At 39.9% G+C, this 23,863-nt stretch overlaps 1 protein-coding gene across 3 annotated transcripts; it reads right to left on the bottom strand.

The window, feature by feature from the left end:
- Nucleotides 1-5,021: 5,021 nt before the first annotated feature.
- dis3l2 (DIS3 like 3'-5' exoribonuclease 2) lies at nucleotides 5,022-22,456 on the bottom strand. 3 transcript variants are annotated; one of them, XR_007450995.1, is made up of 22 exons: nucleotides 22,375-22,456; nucleotides 20,993-21,780; nucleotides 20,742-20,872; nucleotides 20,568-20,621; nucleotides 19,456-19,557; nucleotides 19,116-19,299; nucleotides 18,066-18,127; nucleotides 17,468-17,697; nucleotides 17,206-17,379; nucleotides 16,904-16,983; nucleotides 16,232-16,344; nucleotides 16,005-16,112; nucleotides 15,593-15,826; nucleotides 15,072-15,151; nucleotides 14,692-14,875; nucleotides 14,330-14,416; nucleotides 12,643-12,790; nucleotides 12,278-12,408; nucleotides 11,088-11,192; nucleotides 9,691-9,795; nucleotides 6,198-9,342; nucleotides 5,022-5,998 (listed from the first exon to the last, which is right to left on the bottom strand). XR_007450995.1 is itself a non-coding variant. In XM_049597259.1 (21 exons), the coding sequence occupies exons 2-21, from the start codon at nucleotides 21,753-21,755 to the stop codon at nucleotides 9,244-9,246; spliced, it is 3,174 nt and encodes a 1,057-aa protein (XP_049453216.1). In that variant the 5' UTR covers nucleotides 21,756-21,780; nucleotides 22,375-22,456; the 3' UTR covers nucleotides 5,022-9,243. The 3 variants fall into 3 exon arrangements, 1 of the variants encoding a protein (XP_049453216.1); XM_049597259.1 differs by having other exon boundaries at nucleotides 5,022-9,342; XR_007450996.1 differs by lacking the exons at nucleotides 5,022-5,998; nucleotides 6,198-9,342 and having other exon boundaries at nucleotides 9,715-9,795; nucleotides 10,370-11,192.
- Nucleotides 22,457-23,863: the final 1,407 nt, after the last annotated feature.

Consider the following 23,863-nt stretch of genomic DNA (forward strand, 5'->3'; position numbering starts at 1 on the left):
GGTATGAAAGGTGCTATATGAATAAAGTTGCGTTGAGCTGAGTTAAGTAGGGTTCCTGATGTTTATCTGGTGTTTATCATTAGTGCCTACACAAATTCTTGGAGCCCATGTCCTATTGACAAACAGGTGGATACAGGACCTTCAGATATACAAGCGAAATGCCAACTACACAATCATGCAGAAAAATATAAGCTCATGTTATGCTAACTGAATGCTGACAAAACTACTGCTAAACATGCATAATTAATCTACCGGTATTTAGCAAAATGAAACACATAACATTAGCCTACCTTTGTGTCTGACTGTATACTACATTTGGATCGTATTCCTAAGTAATGTTTTGTGTTTGTTCAGCAGTTCTTTTTGACACTTAACCTTATCTTTCCAAAATGGCCGACTGGCTGTTGAAATGTAACTACCTAAAAATACGAGTGCCAGAAGTTTTCCCAGAGAGCTTTCTTCCAAAAAGGGATTTCTCGGTCAATGTTAGAAAAAAAGTCATGGTTTAGCGTTAAAATTAATAGATTTCTGCCAGAAAGAGGTTTCTGGCATGAAGCCAATTAGGCAAACTTCTCCTGTGTGTGCTGCATGACTGTCTCAACCTTGCTCTGAGCACATGTTTATGAATGGTCCAAAATGGAGGGTGAGTTACATTAGTTACAACGAATAATAACTCCTTTTGGGCTGGATGATGGTCCCAAAAAATGAAAAAAAAATTTTGGTCAAAGGCATGAGTTTCATCTTGGAGTAAAGGCAAAGATTAAGTTAATAAACAACTTCTTATATTACGGTTTTGCTAGCTCATCCAACAAATGAAGAGACGGCCCAATGCAAGCATCAGGCACACAACGCTCTCTGACACAGGACATAAGGCACTGACCCCAGGTGAAACCCACTGTTTTGGGGGAGTCCCATAACAACACATTCCCATTCCCAATAGTCAACCCTACAATATTGATATCAAGGTATAAGGTCAAAGTATTGCGATAAAAATTGCGATATTTGATTTTCTCTATATCAGCCAGCCCTACAATAAACACACTAATAAATCTGTCAATATAGTTTTGTGTTTTGTGTCCTAAAGAGTACGGAATCTATGATGGGACTACCTTCATCACTTTACAGTTTTTCCTTGAATGAATTACTGGAAATTGCGACAGTACGTCCAGGAACAAATATTGTTATCAATAGAATCAATAATTCCAGTCACTATTGAGAGACTTTCTTCAGTCTTACCTTTCTCAGCATCACCACGTTGCAGTGTCCTCACTCCCTAAACAGAGAAATAATTATGAGTCTCAAAAGCAATGTTCAAGTAGCTCATCAGCATAATGATCACCTTACACTGAGGGTTTCTCCTCTGTTAAAAATTCTTCCTTACAAAGCCCACTGCTGTGCTAAAAGCCACTGGTTATAGGTGACAGAATAACAAAGCATTTAATGTAACCTACCCAAAACAATTGTCAACCCAACAGTTCTTCTATCAGTGATCTTCATTAATTCCCAGCCTTCAGCCTGATATGGAGCTGACGTTTGTCTTGACGCCCTCCTGGATCTGTCTCAACATGCAGAAGGAGGAAATGCACCTCTCCTTCGAGTGACAGATTGATTTTATGGGACTTTGACTTTGAACCTGCTCTGACCAAAAGGAAGAGGAAGAGAAACTGATCACTTACACAGAACTTCATATCTGTCTTGTCGTCACTTGGCCACGTTGATCCCATTTTCTGACGGGGAAATCTGCAATACAATCATCTGAAGCAGCCTTAAATGAACATGTTTAAATAAAATCATGATACTTTTTAAAGCAAAAACAGCTCATTCATATTTGATATTAAGTCTCTCTTACTATAAAAGGCATTGAGAGGGATTTACTGTTGTCTTAGAGTACGTGTTGTAATGAATTTATGTGCAGCCTTTGGACTCTGGCTGTGTAAATCTGGGGAGGCATCTCAGAGACTGTCATAAAGATGCAACTATGAGATTAAATTACCTAACTTTCACATTGACAGAGGACCAGCTTTAATTATCTGTGTGATGGCTATCGACAGTCACATTCTGCGTAATACACTGTAGGGAGAAGTGTATTGGTTGTGGAGAAGTCGGGTCCTCCACTGTGAGTAATGAAATTCTATAAACTGCAAATTTCCCAGGCAGTTATCTACTACGTGGGGCTAGAAGCTGGACTTCAAACCTTCAGAGAAACCTCCCTCTAATAGGCAAACGTGAGTTATCTGCACCACTGTAAAATTAAAGCCATAAGGTTGTGTGGGTTTAGAGTCAAAACAGCTCACTCGGCTGAGATGGGAGTCAGAAAGGGTTATTCGCTGGCGTCAGTGTGCTCAGCTCTGATAAGGAAATTCTCAGAGAGGAAAATAAAACTCATCAATAACACTTTACTGTAATTGCACTGTAAATGCTACTGTTCCAAAGGTAAGTCAGCTCACTGCTGCTTGCAGTGACTTAATGTGGTGATGGTATAGTGTTCTTAATACTCAACTTTATGATGCAAAGATTAACTTCCTGTCTCCACTCATCAGCCTGATCTCTGATTATATTCCTCATGGCGTCATGGAAACATAGTTATAGCATCTTTAAGATATCAGAAGGGGATTTTTATCTTAAAGAGTAGTAAGTAAAAATGAGTAAAAATTATTTTCATCGTTGCTTTATTGGCCCATTATATTTTTTTAATTGAATCCAAAATCCAAAGCTTTTCAGTTTTTCAAAGAAAAGCATCAAATTCTCACATTCAAGAAGCATGAAACCACCAAATGTTTGGCTTTCTTGCTTAAAAAATGTACCAAAATAATTATTATTAAAATACTTGCCAATTAATTTTCTGTAAATCGACTATCGATTTATCTGTTGATTGTTGCAGCTCTATTATTTAAGTGAAACTACTGTATGCAACACATGAAAGAAAAACAAACATTTTCTACTGGTTACAAATGAAAAGTTGTATTTTAATCAATAAAAAAGAACCATGGTTTGATCCATCACCCACAAGTGTTCTGCTATGACCATGGATGTATCAAGAGAACTGGATACAGCATTGGAGCCAAGGCCCCATTCATACCAATTAAAGTTGTTTAGTGACGCATGTAGCCAAAAATGCTTGACTTCTAGGTAATGCACTATATTGCACGTATGTAACGTCGCCACGTTGTGGTTTAACGTAATGTGATGATGTGACATTATGTAATGACATCGTGATAAGTATGTAATGTGATGTTAAATAAATATAGGTTAAGTGTAAGTTCAAATAACTCAACATTGGCTTTTGGATTCACATGGGACACAAACAGTGGTCTGCTGGGTCAAAGTCCTGTGTTTGTTTGATCTATGGATGTATAAAGAGCACTGGATACAGTGTTGGAAGTGGGGTTTCGTTCCTATGAAAGTTGCTCAGTGGTGCATGGAGTCAAAAAGTTTGACTTCATGGATATAGAATTACCGGGTCTTCTGAGTGAGGCCCATGGAGCAGGTGCAGTATAGACTTTAACTAGCTAAGCGGCTAACTTCTGGTTTAGCCCTCCGTTAACTAGAGATAAAATGATTTCATCTTGTGGCTCTTGTAGACTTTCTTAATGTTATCAGACCAAATGAAGTGAATCCTGATAGTGAAACAAATCATTTCGCTGGAGCTGTCATGCTCAAAATAATATATCCACTGATTTATAACTGTCTCTTAAAATGGAAGTCTATGGGACAAGGTCTTTTTGGGCTGAAAGGCATTACATGACAAATACAGAAGTTGTAGTTACACGTTTTGGCACCTATGTAAAATTGGCTTTAAAGCCCAGCGCTGTTCTTGAGGATGACTAGTAGCCAATGACGGCTAAAATTCTACCAATCTGAAATAGCATTAGCTGATTCTTTTTAGCCATTAGGGGGTAGCGTGCTTTTTTGAGAGCGGCAACAGTAAACCAAAAAAGTTAAGTTGTGGGCTATATGACCAATACAAAGAAAGATGCTACAAAGCTAGAGTTCAGGGATCAATCAGTCTTCTCTGTGTGTTCCTCACCACAAATGACTCTTTCATATACAAGAAGCCATGTGATCCATTGTATAAATAAGTAGATTATAGCAGCTTTAAGCAGACCTGAAATTTCATGAGGATGCAGCACACTGAAAAGTCAACTGGTCATAAAATCATTTCTATAAAAAAGAGGGGAATCAAAGCGTTTATTTTATCTAGTAACACTATCATTGGGTGTAGTTTATAAAGCCACTGTCATCAACTGTGACACAAACTCTCTTCCTCATTATCTGCTTTATATTGGCACAGTGGGTTTATGGTGGATTAATAACAAACACTCCCTGGCAATAAAGAACACAGAGACTATCTGTGTTTACTGGCAATATAAACTAAACAGACAAGGGCAGTGCCACACTGTCATTAATTAGGGTCATCATTGTGTCACTGGCAGCACAGATCACTCTAATTTAAACAGAATTTGCTTACTCCCCGTCTTCAGTGACTCTACCATCACAACCAAAATATGTTTAAAACAGTATGCAGGAAAGAAAGAGTTTGAGTCGTCGGTGTATGTATTTATTTTCCTAGAGACAAAGACAACTATCTATTGCTCTGTATGGTGGTTAAGCAGAGTACAAATGCACTTTGGATACTGACCAGAGTTACAAAGTTACATCTCACAACAACTTTGCAAAAGACAGAAATTGCACTTATTATTATTTTCAATCCTAATCACAGAAACATGTCCTACTAAGTCAGTACAGTTGTTTTGTACTAGCATTTCAATTGCTGGTTTAAAATACACTTAGAGCACAAACTGTCAGTCCATGTAAAACAAAATAACTTAAAAACATAGTCCTATGGTCTTTCCAAAAATCTGACGCAAGACTAAAAACAATTTGTCAAACAAATGAGATTTGAAATCCAAAAATAAAATGTGCAGATGTAGCAGCTGATTTGTATTATACCAAATGGCACTGAGAACTAAAGAGAGGCACATTGACTGAGGCCGAGTCCAGTCAGGTACACGAGTATTTTTAAAAAAAAACAGGTTTCTTCCTTCTCCGTTCTAAAAGACAAATCCAGTCCAAGCACTGTTTTTAAAAAAAATCTCTTTTCAAATGAAAACAAAAAAACACGACTGAAATACTGTCAAGAGCATACCAGCCAAACCAGTAGGCAGCGATATAACCCTAAACTTAAATCCATGTTGGCCAATCTATATGTCAACACTGAAAAAAAGAGTTTCTAATCAACTTTCCCTCAAAGGAGTTTTTGGGCCCGGCACGTCAAGCCGACAATCGGCTGTCAGCCAATGTTATGCCGTTAGTGAGCGTCTGTCGGCCTAATTTTTTCAGTACGTCCCACACTGTTGGCACTAGTCAGCCCTTGCTGGCTATTTTCTGGCCAATTCAGTATGTTGAATCAGAGTTGAAAGTGGTGAAGCCTGTCTCTGAGAGAAATCACTCTGATTGGCAGTTTACTTCACTGCACGAGAAGAGAAACGAAAGTGAGGAAAGTAAACAATAAGCTAAAGACAAGAGGGCGTAGGATCTAAACAAACTTTATATTAGTTATTGAGCTGTTTAGCAGAAACAGTAAGTGTTTGTGTTCTTCTTGGCTAGCGCATGCAAAATATCATTTGTTCTTTCAACATCGGGTTGCGTTTTTAATGTGCTAACTGGCTAACTAGCATCTTGTCATGCTGTTCTTTCCATTTCCCTTTTTAAAAGAGGAATACAGACTGCAGCCACCTGCTGGCATGGAGAGTTATTTCCTGTCACACAAGCCCAGAACTTACGTGCAAGTTGGGCGTTGGCTATAGTCGTTGTTGTGCATTAAAGGGCAACTATTTGGCGACGTGAGGCGACCCAATAGTCAACCTTCCTCGCTACTAGTTCTGTGATGTCAGTTTAGTGCTCAAAGTTCAATTAACATGCACATTCTCACTGTTTTTTTTTTGTGGTGCTAGGAGTTGATCCCCTTGGACTTGTGCTTTTAAAGAAAAGATGACTCCTGCACTCACTTTTACTCTGCTTTATTTATTTGTCAACGTTTCGGTCAAGCATGGACCTTCATCATGTCCTTCTTCAACGTTTCGGTCAAGCATGGACCTTCATCAGGACCATGCTTGACCGAAACGTTGACGAATAAATAAAGCAGAGTAAAAGTGAGTGCAGGAGTCATCTTTTCTTTAAATGTCAGTTTAGTGCACCTGGGCCTTTACAAAAGGTCTGTTTTCAGCGACCAAAATTGATGTTTCCATGTGGACAAAAGGCCAAAACGCATATAGAAAGCCAGGTTTCACAAAATACCCGTGTACGTGTGGACTAGACCTCGGTTAAAACAAAAATAGAGGCCCACAATCATTTTAAAATGTGCAGCTCCACTAAAATTTTCTTTTATCTTCGCTTGATTAAATTAAGGCTGAAATTCACAGTTGATATTAATGAGGTCCATAAAGTATTTGGGCTGCACAAATCAAGTCTGAGCATAAAAAAATAACACAAACAGTTGGAAGCACTCCAAAGCACAAGAGCCAACATAAAATTCATTAAGATCTCAAGGCCACCAACCTCTTTCAGCAGCAATTCACATTCAAGTCATTCCCATGTTTTGTATTAAAAACAACAGAGAGATGAGAAGTTATTAAGCTTTGGCCCGTCAGTAAATACAGAAAATGTGCCTCAGTTTGGATTAGAACAATATGTTAGATCTACGAGACCCTGCTTTAGGAAATTAAATCAAATGAAACGCCCTATGAGCTGTACTTCATGACCCAGAGGAGTCTGAAAACTCTTCCTGTATAAAACACTATAAATACATACGACAATGTAAAAACACCAGGGTGTCCTGTGGTAGCTGTTATGTTGTTCCTATGAAACACTAATAAACCTGTTTTATGAATCTAATATAATTGAAGTTTTTATCGTACTATTACTGCTACATTTTTACTGTCCGATCCAAGTAGCTTCACTGAGGCCACACGTTCTATTACAGCCACCACAGCCAGCCCAACTAGTAAACTTCAGTAGTGTGTTATTCTATATTGCTTTACAAACACAAATATCCTCAATCTAGAATCGAGAAAGCGGTCATTGATATTAAAAGGATAATCAGCTTTCACATATCAGACTGTGCACAACAGTTATATCACATCGAAACTGTCCTCATAAAGGCCAATAAATCAACAGCAAAATATAACTGCTGCCTTGGTTTTGTCACTGTCAGACCAGTGTCACAATTCAATTTGAAATCCATTCACTGTTTACATTAAATACTGTCCCCATTAGTGAGATCATTGAAGCTTAAACTAAAGCATCAGGGTTTACATGTTTTAAACCACTCACTACAAATCATACATGTCACACATTTAACCATTTTCCAGAGCATACCATATTAGATTTTTTTTAAAATTTCTTCTACTTTTGATGACGGCCATTATTACCTATGCCAAGGTTTGGATAACAGAGGATAACAGAAAAAATACCGTCCCAACTTTCATGAAGCTTAGTGAAAGGGTGTCGGAAGAACCTGTTTAATTTCAAAATGGATCCGAAGCACTTTCCTTAAAGGGATAGTTCAGATTTTTTGAAAGTGGGGTTGTATGATTTACTTATCCAAAGGCAGTGTATTCACACACTCCCTGTTTGGAGAAGCAGACAGGAGTACCACCACAGAAGCTCAGCAATGTACTGCTGTGGATGGGGGCAGCAGCAGAACTTTGAAAAAGGCCTACTTTAAAAAAAAAAAAAAAAAAAAAAAAAAGTCAAACGTCAGAGTAAGTGGACGCTATATTCAGAATAATTTCACCACTTTACTTTACCATCAGACAGCCCTGTCCTTTGCCACTGTATATTCTCAAACGTAGAACTTACATATTTCTACACATTTGCACAATTGTGCCATGCACTGTATTATGTCGCACGTCAGCTGTTTGGGTCAGACTTTCAACGGTTTATTGAAGAGGCAACAAACACAAGAAAATGTAAATAATGGGTAATGCTGACAGTGACAACAAAATGCCATTCACTGTGGAGTCTACAGGAGACCGGAAACTTTTGTGGAAACTGGCCAAGGAAGAGCACACGCTAACTGTGAACTTCTGTGAACCCCTGATCACCGACCCAGAGAGCTACTGCTGCCATGAGTCGAACTTGGTTACAACACAACTTCAGGATCAGTCCGAATCAGAAGATGCCAGCGCTTCACACCTCACTAGTTGTCTAGCAAGTCGTTTTATTTATCTGTGGATATTAAGCATATTTCACCTGATGGTTGGGTACAGCAGTGCTCTTCAGCGAGCATCTCTCTTGCTTATTTGGCGGTGGTTTTACATAATCCTCCAGAGAAACTTTCAATGCAAACACTGAGTTGTCTCAGTCTTGTAGGTGGAGTATTGATGTCTATATTCAGTGTAACTAGGCACAGCTGTTTTCATTTCTTTGTTTGAACAGTGCGGAAAACCATGTTTTAAATCTTTTTTAAAAAGTGAAGTTTTGTTTCAGTCGGATCACGCGACAGCACTTTCTGACCCCGACAGCTGACCTGCGGCAGTGAGCGGCATGGCTGCGCTTATGTGTAGGAATATGGAAGGTCTACGGTTGAGAAAATGTAGTGCCAAAGGACAGGCTATCTGACAGCATGGTATAATGGTGAAAATATTCTCAATGCAGCCTCCACTTAGACTGATATATATATTTTTTAAGTGACTAGAATATGTTTTGCTGCTAACCTTACATACAGCCTCACTTCAAAAAAATCCAAACATTCCCTTTAACATTAAGAGATAGGGAAATTTGGCCTTTGTGCAAGTCTGTGCACTCTAAGCGCCCTTCTAGTTTCTATTAATTTCTGTGGAAAGAAAGTAAACTTGCCCGTCAGGCAGGTCTATAAATGTGAATTTCCACATATTACAGAGATGAATGGAAACCACAGAAATGCTGGAAGAAAAGTCCTTTTCTCAGCATATTAAAAAATATTAAACATTATAATATACCTTGGAAAATGGGCAGCAGTCATGTACATGTGTGGGTGAGTGGGCTAACATGAAAAACACTGGAATGGGCCTTTAAGTTGAGAATGAAACTGAAATATTTGGGATTCACATTGAAATGTGACCCTGACCTGATGAGTAACTCCCCTGCTTATCACAGTAACACTGCTTCTAAATTGCATTTCTACCAATCAACAAAAGAAAATGTGCAATTCCAAAGTTTCATACACATGTCTGTGTGCTCTATGGCACGTTTAAGTGTTCATTATTCACTCTCCTCGGGCCTCTTGAGCACTGCACTGTATTTCATGGGTGCTCCGTCCGCTTTGAGCTGAACCTCCACTAACGTGAAGATGGAAATTACCTGTGAAAAGAAAAAAAAAGGTGAAATTAACAATCTGTCAAGTTGCTTGGTTTAAGATATCTTCTAACTATCCTAACCCCTGCTAGCTGCTCCAACCTTTCAGGGAACAAGTTAATAATCTTGTTTTCTCCTGTTTTTAATATTTATGCTGAAAATTTAAATTTAAAGTAAAAAAATCCTTGTAGAGGGCTGCATAAAGACCATAATACCTGAGAGCAAAATTATTGTGCGTCTGTGTCTCTTAACTATCATAAAAAAAACTCTCTTATTACTGAATAATATTTATATTTTCCTGTTGACAGGCTTTATACCATGGCCAAAAGCATTTTCAGTATCTGCAGTTCTCACCTGCTCTACCGGAGCTTTTTCTTGGTTCTCTGCTGTCCAGATGAGAGTCAGCTCTGATTTCTTCCCCACCTTACGATGGTGGAATGAGTCCAGGCCCACAGTAGACTGAAGGTGGAAACAAATTGTTACTTGACCTACCACTGTGACTGGGACTCGTTTGGCAGTCTTGTTTCTTGCTCCTGAACGAGCTCTTTTAGTTTAACAACAGTGTGCTTGTATCAAGTGAATTACAAAGTGACGACACAGTCAAAATGGTATCTGTAATTACGTCAACTGCATAATGAAACTGCAAAATGATTAGACTAAAAGGCAACATCTAAAAACACTAAATGAAATAATTATACTACAAATGACTGAACAAATGTTTAGATGAAGTTGAAACTAAAATTGCTCTCTTTAAATTGAGTTTATTGCAGCTGAAAAACTAAACACGCTAGCATGCACAAACCCCATCCACAATAATACGTTTTCCTTTTAAAATGCTTAACTTCTCCTACATTTACGCCAAACGTCAACACTGATCCAGCGTTTTTCGAAAACCTAAAACTAAGCTTTGAGAACTCTGCTGACCCCTTCAAGTTTGAAAAATCTACAATAGTGTTTTAGTCTGGACAGGTGGAAACAAGAGACTTTTGAAAACGATGATGTAGACACCAAAAAATCAGCTAGGTCTACATACCTTGTGTGATTTCACTCTTCTTGTGTGGGTACTCCTTTTCCATCGCCATGGCTTCCTCCAGCAATGAATAAACCTCCTTGTTCTGTTCTGATATGTTGCCATATTTACCCTGTCAGTGAGTCTCAAACTATATTTTTTTACCACCCTGACTGCCTTTTAGGGAACGTGAAATTGACGTCACATCTTGCTAAAATTAGCCGGTTAGCCTTCTTATACGGATTGCACTGCATTACCTGTGCTGGCTACAGCTGTCAAGCAATGGTATTTGGACAAAGTGACCACTATAAACAACACAGATTAAGGTGTAAACTATCTCATTTATGGACTTAGTGCATACACTTTGGTAAGAGAGATAACAGAGCGTGTTCCGCCCCACACGGCATGACCTTCACATTCTCTATACCAGTGTTACATTCAGTATTCCAAACAAAGACATCTCTGTTCTCACTTGCTGTTCTTTGTCTGCAGTATGTTATGCAACTACGCAACAATCTGCTTCTCGTTTACACCGACGCACGTAGGCCCAGTGTACGTGAATGGTCATGTGATATGCACCCTTAGGTGTGTTAATAGCTGCAGAGATTATTTCTGAGACTGGCTTAAACCTGTCGTGTGTACAGAGGCTGTTTTCATTTTAGAACGCAGTTTTAAAATGAAAACTTATTAGTGTGGATGTGCCCTCAAACTCTTCTCTGTGAGTGGAGTGTATTGAGCTGACCTTGCAATAGATGCGTTTCTGCACTCCGTAGCGGAGAACCAGCACATCAAAGGACTGATCCAGCACCCCCATCACCATGGCCTCAGAGTCCAGAGGGCCACATTCCTGTGAAGCACAACCCAAAAAAAAAAAACAAAAAACAAAACAACACTTCAGTTTACTGACTGACTGAGTGTGGTTTTAACTAACATTAAAAGAACTTGAGTATTTTAAACCTGGAACCCATTTTCTGTTGTTTTTGTGTCAGACTCGTGGAAACAACAATTTTTTTTAATTGTTCCAGTATTGAAACAGTGGCAAACACTTTGGGCAGGTGTGCACCGTGTCAATTTACGTCCATTAAAACTGCTTGTTTTTGCCACTGACAGGCTCAGATCATTATCACAAAGGTTTTACAACATTACAAAAGACCCCATAGAGAAATGAAATGTTTTTGTATTACATTTCACTTGTTCCATTCTGTTTTGTGTCCAAGTCTCGCTAAAGGAGAGGTCTCCTTTCACATCATCGAGATCTGCCAACACAATAAACTATTACTGAACAAACAAAAGGTACAGAAAAAGTTTAGTTTAATTTCTCTGGAAGGTTGTTTCCATGATGTTAGAAGACGCTCACAATAACAATCTCAGCCTCTTTTTGTGGACATAAACTGAAGGGGCACACCTGCTCCGAGTGGGTATACTGCGGCCTGTTTTGTGGCTGCTGACTGCAGCAATCTCTCTCAATACTGGACCAATTTCAATCATTGTCATTCCCACAAGTCCCTTAGACACAGAAACAGGGGGAAATAGGCTTCATGTTGAAAAGTACCAGAGTTTCCCTTTAAGGATCTGGTTTAAACCCTGGCTTATTTTACATTATTTTACATTTTAGGCTTTCAGTTGAGTTGCTGAGCACTTCTTCTTTAAGAAGGAAAAAAAATAAGCTCCAACTTAATGTTCACCCAAGGTCAGAGCCCCTGACATATTACGATAACTACAGAGTAATATAAAATGTAAGGATCGATATTGTGAAAATGCATTTAGATTGAGTTTTGTGTTTAGGGCTGTAAAATAAAAGCTGTGAAAATGTGAATTTGCTTACTACTGCCGTGCCTCTGCATCTGAAAAGGGAGTATGTAAAACTCCATTTCATAAAGAATTAATTTATGTTATTGTTGATCAAGAATTTTTTGCAATTTGTTTACCCACCTTTACAAAGACTCCAAAGAAGAGCTCAGAGCTCAGCTCTTGGACTCTCTTGGACACCGTCTTCTTCTCATTACAGTGTTTTGCCTGTTTTTCAACTTCGTCTGTTGACAGCCCCAAATGAGGCCCACACTCTGCATGCAAACATTCAGTGGACAGACACACACGATGAGCATGACAAAAAAAAAAACATTAAAGAGAATAGAAGCACGAAGGGCACAAACAAAGCATCAACTGAGATCTGAGGCTGCTTTGTTCTCTTATACATCATCAACCACACATCCTGCAGTACAACCGCAACACTGTTTGAGACAAACAGGGCATTCTGTGTGTTTGTTTTTGTGTGTGATGGTAGAAAAGGTACGCACTCAGTGAAGACGCCAGCAGCCGGTGGACAATGATGTCGGCGTAGCGTCTGATGGGAGATGTGAAGTGAGTGTAGAGAGGAACGTTGAGGGCATAGTGCTTAAAGGCGTGCTCATCCTTAAGTACACCGGTGCAGAAGTATATCGCCATCTGGGAAACAACAGTAAACCACATTTAATACACAAACACACAAAAATATGAGTGAAAATGTTTCTTGTTAATATTGTGCATCATCAGTTTCAATCTCACAAACAAAATGCTGCTGTAATATGTTAGGATGACATGATTTATTTTATGGTAACATATATTTCTTTTTTAATTCTCTTTTTATTGAAGCAATGGACTCACTTTCTATCAGACCCTCCAGACTCTCATTTACATTTACCTCATTTCGAAGATCTGTCTATCTTAAATTTACATAGCAAGTGTATTCCAAACAAGCTCGATAAATCTAACTGTACAGCAAAGAGTCTCTGTGTGTTCTTCGCATATCTCAAGAACCGACATGATATACTGGTATTGATGATAACTGTGATATCTAAAAATGAATTATAGATATCACGTTATTAATACACATATGATAATGTTGTGTAAATAATCCAGAGCCTCTTAAATTATTTCTGTTCCCATTCTGGCTTTGCCTCCCGCAAACACAATCTGGTTGCCTTTTCACTATCCGCTCTTTGTGCTCGATGCTCTCCACCTCCCTACACTCGTATTCTGAGTGTAATTAATTTGCAAAAAAATAAATAAATAAATAAAAAAATAAAAAAAATACAATAAACAAAGTTAAAGATAAGTCTGACTGATAGCATTTTATTTATTTATTTGTTTTTTAATTTTCTACAAATGTTGCGATAATATTGTTCTCGTGAATTATTTTAGCAGTTATCAAATGATAATCGTTGCCAGCCCCATCATGCCCTCTTAAATTTGACCATTTTCTCATTCACAACGAAAATAAACTGATTTACTGCTGATTTTGTTTGTACTTTTTCTGTAAATAAGGTGCCAGAGTGCATAAAAAACATCGAAATAGAGCTTGTTTATAAAAAAAAAAACAGTGCAAGAGGAGGATCCCCTGGACCCCCCCCCCCCCAGCAAGGTTTCAGTTCTGACTGTCCTAATAATCCTAGAAACTGGCCCTTGGCCTCCTGTTATTTTGCAGAAGCGGCCCCTAGGCAAAGCAAATTAAATATCCCTGGCCTACAGGAGCAACGGCACGTTGCCACTGCAATTAAAACTGTGCAAGTTTGCCACACGAACCTTTAACACTAATGACATTACCACTGGGAAAATACCTCCACTAATTAAATCCATGCTCTACTTTATAACAGGGATGGTTCTGTCAAAGCAAGTGAGTAATGAACCTATCTGTAATACTTTCTCTAAGTATATTTCACCGGGGTTTCTGATTGTGAGACTGTTTTTTTAGGGGTGGATTTAGTGACTTGCTTTACCCTTTCTCTAACTGGGAATGTTGGGTGTGGGCAGTGGTAGAAGTAGCACTCATAACTTTTCTTTGTATGAGCGGTTCTCGAGAATGCTGCAAGCTGCAACACCACAGGCCGAGTAATCAGCCTGTTCTGAACAGACTTGTTTTGAATGGATGCTGCACCAGTGGGTAAAAGTTCAAGAAAACAAAAAAGAAAGTGTGGTGCCCTTCAGCAGTGGTCGCTGAGCTCTAACCTGCATGGGTCTGGAGCACATGTGGGTGAGGACTTCTTTTCTGGCAGTGGTGTACTCATCATCACCCAGAGTAGTATTGAGACTCTTCTGCATGTATGGAACAGAAGAAAAGAAGTTTGAATTATTAATACTGAGTTATTCATGCTCAAAAGCTTCATCAATCACATAATGATACCCCTGAGAGAGGGAGCTACACACATAAAGCAACAAATCCTCATAGAAATGAAATATTTGTAATGCTGTAATTTTGAATTTGATCCCTTTAAGAAAACATAACCCTGCTGATTCAGAAGAAAATAGACTTCAATTTTTCTCCAAGACATTACAAACTAAGCTACATCTGCTGGATTCTAAGTACTGACGTGCAGCGCTCCTGCAGAGGAGAGATCTATGTCAATTCCCAACTGGTCGCAAAGCTCCTGCAGCTCATCCACCAGTTTGGCCTTGGGTGGAGGGTGGCGTCTCAGCAGGGCAAGGTCGGGGAATTTGCGGTAGATGTGGTTGGCTGTGGCAATGTTGGCCAGTAACATGAACTCCTCCACCAACCTAGAGAACACAGTATTGGATGATAGTTAAATGGCCAGAGGGTGGAACAAAGAAGGAGACTGATATGCACTCCAGACTGACTCAGAAACATATTGCACCAAAGGTTACACACGCATCACGTCCAGTAAATGTTCATTTTGGCAGAGGAACAGAAGGGATACAACACAGATGCATCTGAGGAGGGTTTATCACTCACTTGTTACTGTCTCTGTACTGGTAGACGTAGCAGCCTTGAGGCATCATGGTGTCTTTGTCCAGGGTGAAAGACAGTTTCAGCTGAAACAAAAAACACACAGCACGTGCAGGAAACAATGTTAGAAAGCTGACAAATTCAATAACCTGCATCTTGTTTCCATCCATTTCTATCATAAAAGTATTGCTGGATTCTATCATGATAGCCAGCTCAAATAATCCTGTTACATCTCTTCCAGTAAACTCTTAAACGATCTGTGATGAACTCTTATTTTGAAATAAAAGGAAACATGAGTGGAGTGCTGATACCAGGATCCCTACCCTACCCTGTCACTTAAACACACACTATGTAATTTCTGCGACTGGGAGTCTCTCAATCAAACAATAACAAAAGATAGATTTTGATGAAGTTGTGAAGTAGCGTGGGATCATAAGATCACATGATCACATGTTGTCTTCATTGTTAAGCAACCACCACTGCAGATAAAAAAAAAATCGATCTGATATGAGGCGGTGAGAACTCACCTGGTCCAGTCTGAGGGCTCCTCCTGAGAAGCGTTGAGCCCGGAGGTTCTTGGCAATGGAGTGCAGGTTGAGCACAGCCTGATGGATCTCATCGATGGGGTGCTCGGGGTCCGTAGGTGGCAGCTCCTCAGCGGAGAACATCTTTTCAGGGGCCTCGATCATGCTCTGAGCGTGGTCGTAACTCAGCTTCACGCAGGAACGGATGACTGAGCGGCCGAACCACTCGCTCAGGATCTGGGGGGGGTGAGCAGGTCAAGTGGAACCATGAAGATGAAGCACAAAACAAAAAAACACCCCCAGTCATGGGGGCAATCAACCAGCCATCAGACCCTTTACTCCTCTGTACCTGTGAACTTAACGTTTATTGTTTGAGTGCAGCTGTAACAGCGTTATGAATTTTAAATGACCGTACCTTCCCCTCGGGTGTGATTTTCCAGATGACAGAGAAAGTCAGTCTGTCGATGAGAGGATTCAGACTGCAGAGCTCCTCACACAGCAGCCTCGGCAACATGGGGATCACCTGGACAGGGACAACACACATGAACACACTGAGTGCTGACAATTATTTCAAAAAGATATGCTCAGATCAACAAATATTTTTAAGTATGACACAATGTGATATAGGCCGGGGGCTCTCACCTTTTGAACCATGTACACACTAGTTGCTCTTTGGCTGGTGACAGCATCCAGAGCGTTGTCCTCTTCCACAAAATAACTCACATCAGCAATGTGGACTCCCACCTCAAAGTTACCTGTGGTTAAAAGACAGTGTATTACATGACCTCCCATCCCTCAGGAGAAATATAATCTATATCTGTAACTAGAATTCATGATCTTCACAATCATCGCAGTTAGGCTGCATTCACATCAAATCATGAATTGCAGCAATTAGCCACAAGGTTGTGCAGCGGTGTAGGAGTGTCACTTAAATGGAACATTGCTGGTGGAGTGGAGGGAGGAGACCAAGTTGTAGATGTGTCAAAATTCTTTTGATTTTCGTTACTGTTGTATCCTTACTGGCACAAAAGACACATGTGCGTGCACACACATACACAGCGAGTGCTCTCCTTTGTAGGATAGGACACACAAGCTGTTAAAACATACATTATTTCTTTTACCCACTAATATTTAACATTAGAAAGAGACTATAGTACTGTGGGCGTCTTTCTGGTCTGATTGCCGATTACGTGATTGGACACCGCAGCTTGATGTCGGGTTCCATTTCTCCAAAAGTTGAATCTATTTCAGCTACACACATTCAAATGATCGCAACGCCAGATTTGGTGTGAATGCAGCCTACAGGTCATTTACCATCAGGGAGTTGTTTACAGGACAGAGCATCGTCCAGGTCTCTGGCAGTAGCAGGGTCGATGGTGAAGATACACTCCTGCCTACGTATGAGAAAACAGTGCTTAGTGAGTGATGAATTCTTAATTGAGACTTAATACTGGACACTTGTTTGCTGCCTTTGGATGACAAAATCTGCAAAATAAATACAGTAGTCTTGTGATGCAGTTTAGGTCTACAGCGCTCATATCTCTCCTTTTGTGTTAAGCTGGATCGACTCATGTAGCATGTTCCCACATCAGGATTCATGGGCTTCATAGTCCTACCTCAGGTCCTTCCTCTTCTTCATCTCCTCAGGTGGAATGGTCCAGGGCAGGTTCTTGGGGAGGCAGTCTACCACCTCGTCTGAGAACTCAGAGAAGTCGACGTCGTACTCTATCAGGATTCCCTCTGTCTCCGGCTCGATTTCTCCAGCCTGACCCAGCGTCTTCGCAAGTTTACTGGAGGAAACATAATGACGGAGAGTCAGGTTGGTCGTTATACTGTTCAAATGGTTTCCCTGCATCAAGCTTTGAATACAAAACTCACCCTTCTGCAAAGTTGCTGTCGGCTGCCCAGTTGGTGATGCGACATATGAACAAGGTGTTGGCGTAGTCGCCCGGGCGGGAACGAAAGTCTTCGGGACAGTCAGCGAGGAGGACGTTAATCCGTGGCACACGGTGGTCCACAGGGGAGAACATGGCAAAAGGCTTATCTGGCAGGAATTTCAGGAAGCCTGTCACAGCTCTGGAGTGTTTCTTTTCAACTATGTACACCACCTGGCAGACAAATGATGAGGGAAGCATAGTGATGACTTTGAAATCTAAGGCCTTAGTGTTTTTATTTTAATATCCAGAGCCAAAGAGACCAAGTGACAAAATGTTGCTGAATAAGAAGAACTTTTGTGATCTTAGGATATCGTTTATGCAAACAGTATTTACTGTGGCTAGTTTCTGTGGCTACTTAGTATACTTTCTTTGGGGGTTTAGGCCTTCAGTGGAGCAAATAACATCAAGACACATAAAACCTTTGCGTCATGCCTTGGCCATTTCTTTATAATTATTTTCACCTAAAAGATTCTTGATAAAAAGTACAAGGGGAGGGATAAGTTAGAAATACAGCACAACTGACAGGGTGGGACACTCACCTTAGCTGTCTTCTGGAATATTTCCTCACTGGGCCATGGAGTCGAGGGGTCTTCCAGAGACTCTGTATCATCAGACGAAAGGAAAAAGTTAGATGTATTCAATGTCCTATCGCTTTAATTTGTTTTTGCTTCTGTGCACTCTCTTCACATCAGAAAGTATCCAACGATGGACAACATGACAGCTCCCAAAAAGTGAAGCCAAGACATCTGAAACGCCCCCTGGTGGCTGGCTGCAGTATAGGTCATAAACCTCACCCCTTCCAGGTTAGAGAGAAGGACATGGCCCAAACTGAAAAGAATTTTTTTTCCAAAGATGGCTTCTGTCATTTTTGGTAGTTCTAACCACACTGATATTTGTTCAAGAGTTCATTTTTCTAGGAAATTTGGTTTTAATCACGTATTTGATGCTATAAAAAGTGGGTCAGGTGGGTGTATGGGTGATAACTCGAGAGTGCCGCTCCACTTCCTGATCACCACTGTGCAGATTCTAGCTCTAAATGATGCCACCAGCACAGGATGGCAGCCCCCGTGTCAGGGATATTTTGGCTTCATTTTTGTAAGTTGGAGATAGTGGAGACACATCATCCATCTTTATACATGGATGTTACTGCTTCAGACCAGTAAATAAACATTCAAACACACTCTTTACTAGAACTGCAACTGACAATTATTTTCATTATCAATTAATCTTCCCACAATATTCTCAAATAATAGCTTTGTCAATAAAAAAGTCAGACAATAGTGAGTGGTGTAATTTCCCAGAGCCCAAGGTGATGTCTTCAAATTGGAAGTTTTATTAGACCAACAGTTCAATGATTTAAAGCTACTTAGTTTATTAACATGTATGGCAAAGAAAAGCATTAAATTCTCATATTACAGAAGCATGAACCCAGCAAATGTTTGTCTTTTTTGCTTAAAAAATTGCTAGTGCAATTATTTGAATATCAAAATAATAAATATTTAGTTGATCAACAAATTGGTTAATTGTTGCAGCTCTGTAGTTACTGACCATTACCAAATAAAATAGCTGCAACACCTCCGTCACAGTACCTGTGTCAGCGAGGGAGACATTCTGCACTTTGTGGACGAGTTCATCCTGGTCACTGCACTGGTCCTCCACAATAACGTCAGGCCTGGGCGTGCGCTCCATCTTCTTCTGCGCTGTTCGTGCCATGTTTTCTTTCTGAGTCTCCGACTCACTGGCGCCCTCACAGTCAGTATCTGACCTCACAACCTAAACAGACACATGCATTTATTTTTATCTGCTGACACACTGATTTGCTGTCCTGTGGAGCTAAAACAGAGCCCGTTATAATAACTCTGTAAAGCTAAAGATACGGGGCTTACAAACCAGAACCATACTGTTCATAGATGGGTAAGTGTAGTCTACCTTCCACTGCTCCCGAGGAAGAATCTGCACCACCACTATGTCTGCATTCAGTGCTCTGTTACGAGCTACGATCCCATCCAGGAATATATCCCGTGTGTCATCCTGTGGAAATAAAAAGAGATTGCTTGTATCTTTGTAAACCTTTCAAGAGAAATGATGATGTACTACCTCATAAAATGAAATCACAGGCCAAATTACATTTATCATACAGTATACTATAGACAACAATTTAGCTATCAGGCGCTTTTATCAAAGGGTGGGTCCATCTGTGTTTTTCAAATGGAAAGCACCCAGCCATGAGCAAACAGCAGTGACGCAGGTTACAGCGCTGATACCACTCCCCTCCCTCACCCCCAACACACTCCATTCACTGAGTGTGTAAGTATGGAGAGTGAGGAAAGTTTTAGTACACTCCCCCGGCACACTCCCAGTTTGAAGAAGGAGACAGAAGTAGGGATGCTGTGACTGCTGTGGATGCAAAGTTAGTCACACAATAACACCAACTAAACCAATCAGAGGCAGCAGTAATCCAGCAGGTCCTTGAGTTCTGCTGGGTAAAATGATTCTGTCATTTTTCAGGTGGCTAAAATAAATTTTGCTGCTGCCTCTATCCGCAACCTTAAAAAACAATCACTATCACTGTAAGTTTGCGCTTTATTATTTTCACAGTTTTACCTTGCTGTCAGACAGCCCTTTCTGACAGGGAACTGAAGCCGTTATGTTGCCCTCTTCAAAGCCACCAGACTCCATTGACCGACACAGTAATTTTACCTCACCGCACATGAGAGTTGCTGGTCTACTGCCACCTCGATCATATAATTTGAGTTTTTGTGTGACAAATGAACTAACATGGCGTCCACAGCAGAACATGGGTTTATATGTAGCAACGACATCGTTCAGAAACCTGCATTGAGTCATGTCATAAAGAGTTTCTAGAGCAGCATGGGAAAATATCATTTTGACTCTAAACACACATATTTTGACCAAGGTACCAATACATCAGTAAGACTACTGGGAAGCCTTTAAAAAATATCTATGATGGAGCCGCCCTTTAAACAAGTTGTTGAGGCAGCAAAACATCAACTGTCATATTCAATCTGGGTTGAACTTACAGGAGATGGGACGAAAGCTTCATGGTATTTCTTTGGGTTGATTCGCAACTGCCCCTGCAGAGAGAGTATGGACAATGTAGAATTTAATCCACCAGTTGACCACCCTGAGTAATGTCATCCATACTCAATATAGATTTCATCAGAGTGTCAGGAACAGAAACTCTGGGTTTGTACCTGAATGAGTTCTCCTCTTTTAAGGCCCTGGGATACCTCTTCAAATGTCATGTAGGATTCAAACACTTGTTTCTTTGATCCTCTGCCTCCTTTGATCTTGCTTTTGTCAGCAGGAGAATTGGCACTTGGAGCTGAATAAGATTTAAGTCATTGATTTAATCCATCACAAACTATCAGATGTATATATTATTACATCAAATAAAATGTGTGTACATCTGCTGAGAATTTACATTTCAAAATCGTCAATTTACCTCTGGGCTGCTGCAGTGTTTTGTCTTTACCATGAGGGGATTTGGGCCTTGACATCTGAGTGTCAACCCCAGATTTTAATGCCCCTTCTCTGCTTCTCTCCTCTTCTGGGTACTTTGGCAGGTTTTTCTTCTTCGCCTTCTTCATCTTCTCTTGCTCCTGTCCACTTGTGCCGGCTCTCTTCGGGGACTGGGGGCGTCCAACAAGTGAGTTAGTCTCTTTTGAGGCGACATCTCTGTTAGAGTCCTTGTTTTTCTTCTGCTGCTTCTGGTGTTTCTTTGAGTCATTGGGTTTGAAAGAGCTGAGTTCCTCACCAGATTCGACGTCTCCATCTTGGCTGGTGGCTGTGTCTCTCCTCTGTCCCCATCGCTGTCTGTCAGACACACCCTGCTTCCTTTCACAGTCCTGCTGAGCACCTCGGGTGCTTATTTTCTCCATGTATAAAGACAGTGAACTCTCCTCTCTGCTTTTCATGGAAGATGGGGAGAAATCGCTCGAATCTGAGAAATCATAGGGCACCTGGTCCCTTTTTCTCTGTGGTATGTTCTGCCTGTCACTCTGGGCTTTCAGCAGCATGTTCGGCCCATTTGCTTCCCTTTGAAATGCTGTGTCCCTTGCATATTGTTCTAGATACTGACTGAACTTACTGCTGCTGTGCTGGCTGAGGAGCCTGGCATAGGCATCTTTCTGAGGAGGAGTGCTCGACTGATTCTGGCTGCGCTTTGCCTCTCGACTCAGGTTTTTCGATTGCCGAGGGGAATCCATATGGCAATCCTTAAAAATGCTGTCTCTGGAAAGGCAAAAAGCGTACACTGTGAGTGCTGCCATTCAAACATGAGCTAGTAAACATCACTTTCAGACAGGGTAGCTTTAATTAGGTAACAGTGCTTACACTTAAATCCACTCAAAATGTGCCAGAAATAGGAAATAGTTATATAAAATGAATGAGAAGAAAATCATAGCAACTCCTCAGCAGCTGACATGTTGCTGTCCAGTCAAGTCATATTACATCATATGATTAGTCATAACTACAGACGTAAACATGCCTGGAAACTAACCAAAATTAAACCAAACTAACCTAAAATTATATTGGGAAGATGGTTATACGAGAAAACAAACTCTGTATTATCACATTAACTTCGGTTTTAACGTCTCGAGAAGCTCAGAATGCCTTTTAAAACATATCCAAGCCAGCACTCAACAGTTAACTACCGTTAGCTAACAGTTATTAGCACTGGCTAGCATTAGCTAAGCTACGAACAACGGAAGGTGTCAGTTTAACGTTAAATAACCACTAGTATGTCAAACAGACCGCGAGCCTGACCACGACAAACGACTCGAAAATAGACGGAAAGACTGTCAAACTTAAAATCTTAAATATTACCTTGTTCACTGCGTGTAAGTTATGTAACTTAGCTGCCGTTCAGAGCAAGTGCTAACTGATACTTTCACTTCCCCTGTCGTCACGAATGGGTACAGTCATGATACATTTGGGTGCTGTCGGAAATTAGCATTACACAATACAAACGAAAGGCTCTGTCTTTAGGGGGTGTTTGTTTTTTTATGAGAGGGGAGGGAGGGATATTCAACTTAAACTGGTCGTATTTTATATTTATTTGAAATACCCTCAGAATCTCAAAATCCGCAAGTGGGTTTAAAAAGCATGTTTTCGTTAATAAATGGACAAAATTACACCATTTATAGTAGTGAAAATGGATATTATCATTGGATTTATACATTTACGACGGTAATTGAACATATCATGTCGCACAAACTTTAGGAAATCTGAGTTTAAAATTGTGCTATTTCTTCAAAATCACTCTGTTTTGTGCCTTATTTAAAATGTTACCAAAAAGAAACTGTTTATAATAACCAGATCCAACACAAGGCTTAATTTGGCACTTCTGCATGCACAAGAAAGTCTTTTTTTCAACATCAGGGTTTTGTTTAAGACCTTTAACTTGCAATCATTACAGGGTACTTTTTAAAAATTCTATTAAAACATACACTTTTGTGTATTTTATGATTTATTTGGGAAAACGATCATTATATGCACATGTTGCGATGAGCTACATGATCATTTCTTAAATAAATTAGCTGTTTGTTTTGCTGCTAACTCCCATCATAATGTTTACCTGTTGCACTGTCTCCAGACCTACATTTGGTGTGAATATATGGTCATTCATGGTGGAAGGAGGGTCACGCATTTTCTCACAGTCGCTCAGGGAGACTCAAGGAAAAATATTTGTAGCTTCGAGAAGGGTCAAGAAAATAAAAAGTCACACCCTAGCCACACCTGTCCTCTTATAAATTAAGTACAGTCCCTTAAAGAATCAGCAATAATATATACTAATATTATACAGTATTATATTGTCCTGTCCTCTCATCAGACATTACTCAGGGACAATCCTGTGGCTACTGTAGTTGATTAATCAGGCGGTACATTTTAGAAATGGCCCACTGACACTGAATTGGAGGTAAAATGTTTTTTTTTTTTTTAAATGTTAACATATCACATTTTGCAAAAATAAACTTTTTATATCTCTTCTATACTTTTGAAGATAAAGGCCATGAAAATAAAATGTTAATACCATTAAACCCTCTGAAGTCAAGATTTCAAAATGTTTCTCCTCTTACATACTTAAATTCATGTACTCAAACTTTGAATTCACTAAGCATTTACACTCAGTTAAAACCAAATCTGAAATAAGGCATTTAAACAGCTGTAATGGTGGCACAGTGTCCAGAATCAGACACTCCAGATACTGTTAACATTTTAAAGATTTTATAGCCTACAGCTTTTTTTAAAAAATCTTTTCCATTTTCAAGTTTATCTAATTTCCATGTTCTCTACTCATTTTCTATATAATATG

The sequence above is a fragment of the Epinephelus fuscoguttatus genome, linkage group LG15 (assembly GCF_011397635.1).
Source record: "Epinephelus fuscoguttatus linkage group LG15, E.fuscoguttatus.final_Chr_v1".
Classification (NCBI taxonomy): domain Eukaryota; kingdom Metazoa; phylum Chordata; class Actinopteri; order Perciformes; family Serranidae; genus Epinephelus; species Epinephelus fuscoguttatus.